The 5,803-nt window shown below is 40.6% G+C and overlaps 1 protein-coding gene across 1 annotated transcript; it reads right to left on the bottom strand.

Moving 5' to 3' along the window:
- Positions 1 to 2,885: 2,885 nt before the first annotated feature.
- Positions 2,886 to 3,533, bottom strand: LOC149205169 (uncharacterized). The gene has a single exon (XM_089397330.1). The coding sequence runs from the start codon at positions 3,531 to 3,533 to the stop codon at positions 2,886 to 2,888; it is 648 nt and encodes a 215-aa protein (XP_089253456.1).
- Between the last annotated feature and the right edge of the window lie 2,270 nt (positions 3,534 to 5,803).

Raw genomic sequence — 5,803 nt, 5'->3', positions numbered from 1 at the left:
AAAAGGATATTGAAAATGATCAATGCTTTGTTGACTTTTGTGCACAAAATCAACTTACTCAATGAATTCCAGAGGACACAACAAAATCTTCCAGGGCCTAAAAGGCTTAAGCAAATCAAATATAGTTCGTTTATTAAAATCAGAATGATAGAAGAGGCCATTGTTGATTGTTCAAATATTGATGACAAAAGGAGAAATGCATTTATTAAGGCCATTAAATTTTTCAAGGACCTGGAGGGCCCATGTATGATTAGAGACTCTATGCTTGTTTCCAAATATATACTATAAGAAGAGCTAGAGGTTATTAAGACACCAATGGATTATGAATTTAAAAACTTAATTGTTTTCTTCGAAGTTGAAATTAAAAAATTCTTAGTTATATTTGTTAATTATAATGAAGACCTACTATCTACAAGTGCATAGCTTCAAGTAGATGCCCAAGATATTGAGGAGGAAATCTTTGAGATACGTGTCAAATAGGGCATAACAGTTCCTCCGATGAAGGAATATATCAAAGAGTGGTTGAAGAAATCACTGCAAGAAATCATTAGTCTTCAATCAATTTCAAACAATTAGATTAACGATATCCTTTTAGCTATATAAATGAGCATCTTCTTCAACATAAGGGGAGATATCCTTCTGTATCATTTTTGTGAGTATCCAAATATGTTGAAGCAATTTCCCTCTTTCTTCCTAGTATTTAGTCATCTAACTTTCTTTATTGTTTATGTACATTATTTAAGCCGGTCCCTTATTGTGACTCTTTCTTTCTTTCAGGTACCTTAATATTTATTGGTCCACGGAGCCTAGTCCCAGTACCCTTATGGGATGTATGCGTTTACTTTTACAACTTTAAGTATCCAGGTTTTGAAGAGTACTTTAGGACCCAACTTTTCCGAAACTTTGAATTTGTAAAATTATTTTTTGACTCTCATAGATAGCTCCCTTTCGTGAAAGCGAAACATTTGTGATTCTGAGACTTATTTTAAAGCAATATGAATCTCGTGAATGTTTTCCTATGCCCTTTATGAATTCCATGAATGAAATTATTCTATAGTTCTCTAAATACCTATACCTTTCCTTTGTCTATTGTCTTATTCAATGATGCTTATCTCACAATGACGAATGGAATGGGCATGATGAATTAAACTTCGTTTATTTATTTCTATTATGTGTTTTATTTTCCACATCTATTCTATGCATAGGTGCATGATATGAACATATATTATTGTTGAGTATGTTGTCATTGATGTTAAAATGGGTGCAGAACATCATCATTGATGTCCTCGGTATGATGACATGCATGCATGAGATGATGCATTGATGAAACTCTAGCTCTAGGGTTTGGATCCCTTGGAAGATGATCATACCCCGCAATTGCTTGCACTTGTTGATCGTGTTCGTCATGATTCTTGGCATGGGACCCCTCTAAGATGATTTCCTTCGTCAAGTCATTTATGTTGATATGTGGAGTGCTTCATGGGTTCTCCTAGTTGATGAGATATTGATTTTTGAAGGTTGTGTCCCCCAAGGAATGGGTCTTTCTCCTCACATTTAAAATTCATATTATTAAAACAAGTTTGCTTAAGGTCTAGGCACAATTTAAAATGGTTGGCACAAGATTTTACTGGGTCTTCTTGTTTTTTTTTTTGACAGAAACGGTTAGTTTGGTATATTGATTCTCGGAAAAAATGCCTCATTTCAGGTTAAAATAAATAGGCAGAGCTCCGATTTCTCCTCGGGTAGGAACCAGGTGATTTCCCCCCTAGTGAGCCTGCGAATTCTGAAGCCTATAATTCGATTGATCTTCTCTATCTTTCTTGATTTACAAATACAAACAAACTGCTCCAATAAAAGACAGTAAACCATTTTAAACTAACAGTCAAGAGATAGGGTCCCAACCTTCATCTTCGTTTATTAGTAGAACTCCGTGTGGGAGGAGAGCCGCTTTGTTGGCTTCAGAATCAACTTCTTTATTATTGTCTCTCTTTACATGAAGGAATTCCAGGTTCTAGAAGGAATTTATCAGGTTTCTAACTCTACTCATCAATGTTGATAGCCTTAAATCAGTAGGAAGAGAGTTGTCCACTATGATCTTTATGATGGATTGGGAGTCCCCAATTACAGTTGCCTCTTTGGTACCCAGAGAAGTGAGCTGTTTGAGACCCTGAAGGAGAGCCAGAGCTTCGGCTTGAATGCTTGTATTGAAGCCCACTCCCCAGGCAAATCTTAGTTCAGTTCTGCCCTCTGCACTTTTGATTACTCCACCTGCACCGGATAAACCAGGGTTACCTTTTGCTGCCCTGTCAAAAAAGAGAGTGTTTCTTTCATTCTTGATGTAAAACTCAAAAAATTCTACAGCCTAAAGGCGAATTTGCCATTTTTTAAGGGGAGAAGGAAGTCTAGCAATATCAATGAATTGGAGGTCAAGGTAAGTGCCCCATACAACTTCTTGATCGCTTAATTATGCCCCGTCAAGGTGATCACCCAAACAGTCTCTTAGATGACTTTTGATTTTTTTCCCATATAATCTTGAGATCGTTCTTCTTGTCTCTGAAAATTCTCTAGTTTCTTTCCAGCCATATATGCCAGCAAATTAATTTGGGGAGAGCGAACTAGGCTTCTTTAATGTGGACATTCTGAGGAGAGCCTCCTGGGTACCTTGACTTCCAATTTGCAAACAATTCGGCACAACGGTTTGGCAGGGCGAAGTCTACGCCCCATGGTCTTAAGGCTTCAGTCCAAAGTTCAGTAGAAAACTTACAGCGGAGCATTAGATGGGAGGCGTTTTCCTCATCGACCCCACATAACGAGCAACAAGATGGCCCTATGTAGCCTCTTCTTCGAAGCCTGTCATCCGTCAAAATTATTTGGTGGCATAAAAGCTAGCAGAAAACGTCTATTTTTGGAATCGTTGTCCGAGACCATATACCTTTCCAAGGCTTTGGATCGGGGGGAACGTGAGGATGTAGGGAGAGTTGTCTGTATCCTTGTGCAACTGTGTAGCGTCCAGGGGTTGGACCCCATCCCCGGTAATCGGGCTTCCTTATGTTCATTGGAGCTTTACCTGCTAAGAGGGAGCGGAAGGTGACGAAATCGCTGGAGAGATTATGGGGAACCTCAAGATTGATCCAACTCTGCCATTTGCCATTCTCCCAGTGAGATATATCCCACAGAGTTTTGAGACCCGCTCTGTCCATCCAATCTCTCAACATAACCAGAGAGCGATCTTCAGAGAGGGGATCACTACCCATGATGCGGTCGTCCCAGATGTTGATGCGCTTACCATTTCCAGGAATCCAGTGTGCGTGGAGATTAATCAAGGGGGAAGCTTTGATGCACAATTTGTGAACCATCGATCTGGTTATTGGTTTGGGTTTGTACAGGCAGCGAATTCTCTGCCCACAGAAGTATTTTTTCCACATTGCTAACTGAGCCCAACCTGGATTTGGGGCAATTATCCTCCACAGTAACTTTGCACCCAATGCAATGTTTTGCTTACTGATATTCTTGAAATTGAGGCCTCCTTCCATTCTGGGCAAGGAGATTGTGTCCTAGTTTAATAGAGGATTTTTTTTTTTCATTAGCTTTTCCTCCTTTCCAGAAGAAATTCCTAATGTAATCCTCCATTTTTCTCATGACACCAACAGGGGCCATCATGACAACAGATTGGTATATGGGGAGACTGTTCAAGACAAATTTGACCAGCACTGTCTTGCCAGCCAGATTGAGCCAATTGAAGCCCCAGGAATGGATTTTGAGCTTAAATTTTTCCAACAACGGCAACCAATCTTTGCTGAGGGCCCTTTTTTGGAAAACAGGGAGCCCCAAATACTTGAAAGAGGACCAAGAAGAGGAGGTTACGAAACCAAAGCAGTTGGAGATACCTTGAAGGGATCTGGCAGAATAATTCCAACAGTATATGTGACATTTTCCTTTGTTGAGTCTGCTTCCTGAGTCTTCACAATAATCATCCAACACTTCTTTGAAATGTTTAGCCATGGTCAAGGAGGCAGCACCCAGCAGAAGGGAATCGTCCGCAAATAACACATGATTTATATTTTTGACACCTCTTGTGATGTTCAATCCCATTATTTCTTGTTCAGTCTATTTTTTGTTTAGAAGGAAGCTAAGAACAGAAGCTTGGAGGAAAAAGAGCAAGGGGGAGAGGGGACACCCTTGTCTCAGCCCTCTAGAGGCTTTGAAGAAGTCAGTAGCCCTCCCATTTACCAAAGGGGCAATCCAGGGCTCACTGATACATACCTTAATCCAATTGATGAATTTGAGTCCAAAGCCAAATTTTTGGAGGACATCGAACAGGAATCTATGTCTCACCCTATCAAAGGCGCTTTCAAGGTCTAGTTTGATAACCATTCCTTTCTCTTTCCAGTTCAAGCTTGAATGAATCGCCTCTTGGACCAGAATGAAATTGTACACAATCTGTCTTCCCTGAATGAAGCCTCCCTGGTTCTCGGGGATGATGTTAGGAAGGATGGTTTTAGTCTGTTTGAGATCACCTTTTTTATCAGCTTATAGCTTATATTGTAGAGAGAAATAGGGCGAAATCTGGTGAAGGAGTTGGCACCTCTTTCCTTAGGAATAAGGGCCAGGATAGCTGAGTTGGTGCTTCCCCCAATTTTCTGACATGCTTGAGATTTCTGGACCATTCTGCATAAATATTTTTCCACTGTCTGCCAACAGTTCTGCAAGAATCTGGCAGTAAAGCCATTTGGGCTCGGGGCCTTATCTGGCTCCATTGCAAAGAGAGCGAATTTTATTTCATTGTTGGTGACTTCTGCTTCCAAAAACTGCTTCTTTCTGGTAGTAATAAGAGAAGGTACCTCATCCACTAAAGTTGATGCGAGCCCCTGTCCCTCTTCTTCATTATACAACTTTTTGAAGTGGAGGAAGGCAGCCTTTTTTATACTTTGAATGTTTCTCTTCCTTAATTTTTGAGATGGAGTTGAAACTTTTCCGGGCTTGGGCTTGCTTATGGAAGTAGGAGGAATTTCTATCTCCAACCTTGAGCCAAAGACTGCAGGATTTAATCCTCCAGTACTCTTCCTCGGCCAGACTTGCCTTGAGAAATTTTCCTTGAAGTTTGGCTTCCTTATTTAGGGTTTCTTTTGTGATTTCTTCATTTTCCGAATTCAAATGATGAATCTCAAGACATTCTTGGATCTTTTTCCTTTCCACTGCTGGGTTAGGGAGGGATTTGGCCCAAGATTTCAATGCAACTTTCACTCTCCTGAGCTTTTCCTCCCAAACAAAGAAGGCTGAGCCATTGACTGGTTGCTTCCAAGTGTATTTTACTAATTTCATGAAGGACTGTTCTTTAACCCAAAGGGGATTGAATCTAAAGGGAATAGGGCCTTGGTCCATATGAGCCAGGAGATCGAGCTTAATGGGTCTATGGTTAGATACACTGCATGGGAGAATATACATTCTAGATTCTAATCCAAGAAGAAGAAAAGTACTTTGAACAAAAAAACGATCTAACCTTGCGGCGATGTGACTCGGACCGAGTCTTTTATTGGACCAGGTGTATTTTCCCGACGAAGGCTTTATATCAATCAAGTCCCAGTCCTGAAGTAGGTCCTCAACCCATTCTCACGCCGGATCCCTAAAACACTTCCTCCACGCTTTTCAGCCAGAGAAAGGGTAAGATTAAGGTCACCTGCGATGATGACATTCCTTAAATGTTCCGAATCTGCCATACTTCTGATGGATTCCCAGTAGCTCTTTTTCTCACCCGCGCTGGCCGGAACATACACATTGAAGAGGCATAGGGTCTCGTTTGATT

The sequence above is a fragment of the Pinus tabuliformis genome, chromosome 1_2 (assembly GCF_031772625.1).
Source record: "Pinus tabuliformis cultivar Carrire ecotype Pingquan chromosome 1_2, CPIR1, whole genome shotgun sequence".
Classification (NCBI taxonomy): Eukaryota; Viridiplantae; Streptophyta; class Pinopsida; order Pinales; family Pinaceae; genus Pinus; species Pinus tabuliformis.
Note: the sequence above shows the minus strand (reverse complement) of the source record. Positions and strands in the feature narration are given on the sequence as shown.

Excerpts from the sequence above, each read along its gene's own strand:
- LOC149205169 (XM_089397330.1), bottom strand. The coding sequence starts at position 3,533 with ATGGAAGGAGGCCTCAATTTCAAGAATATCAGTAAGCAAAACATTGCA.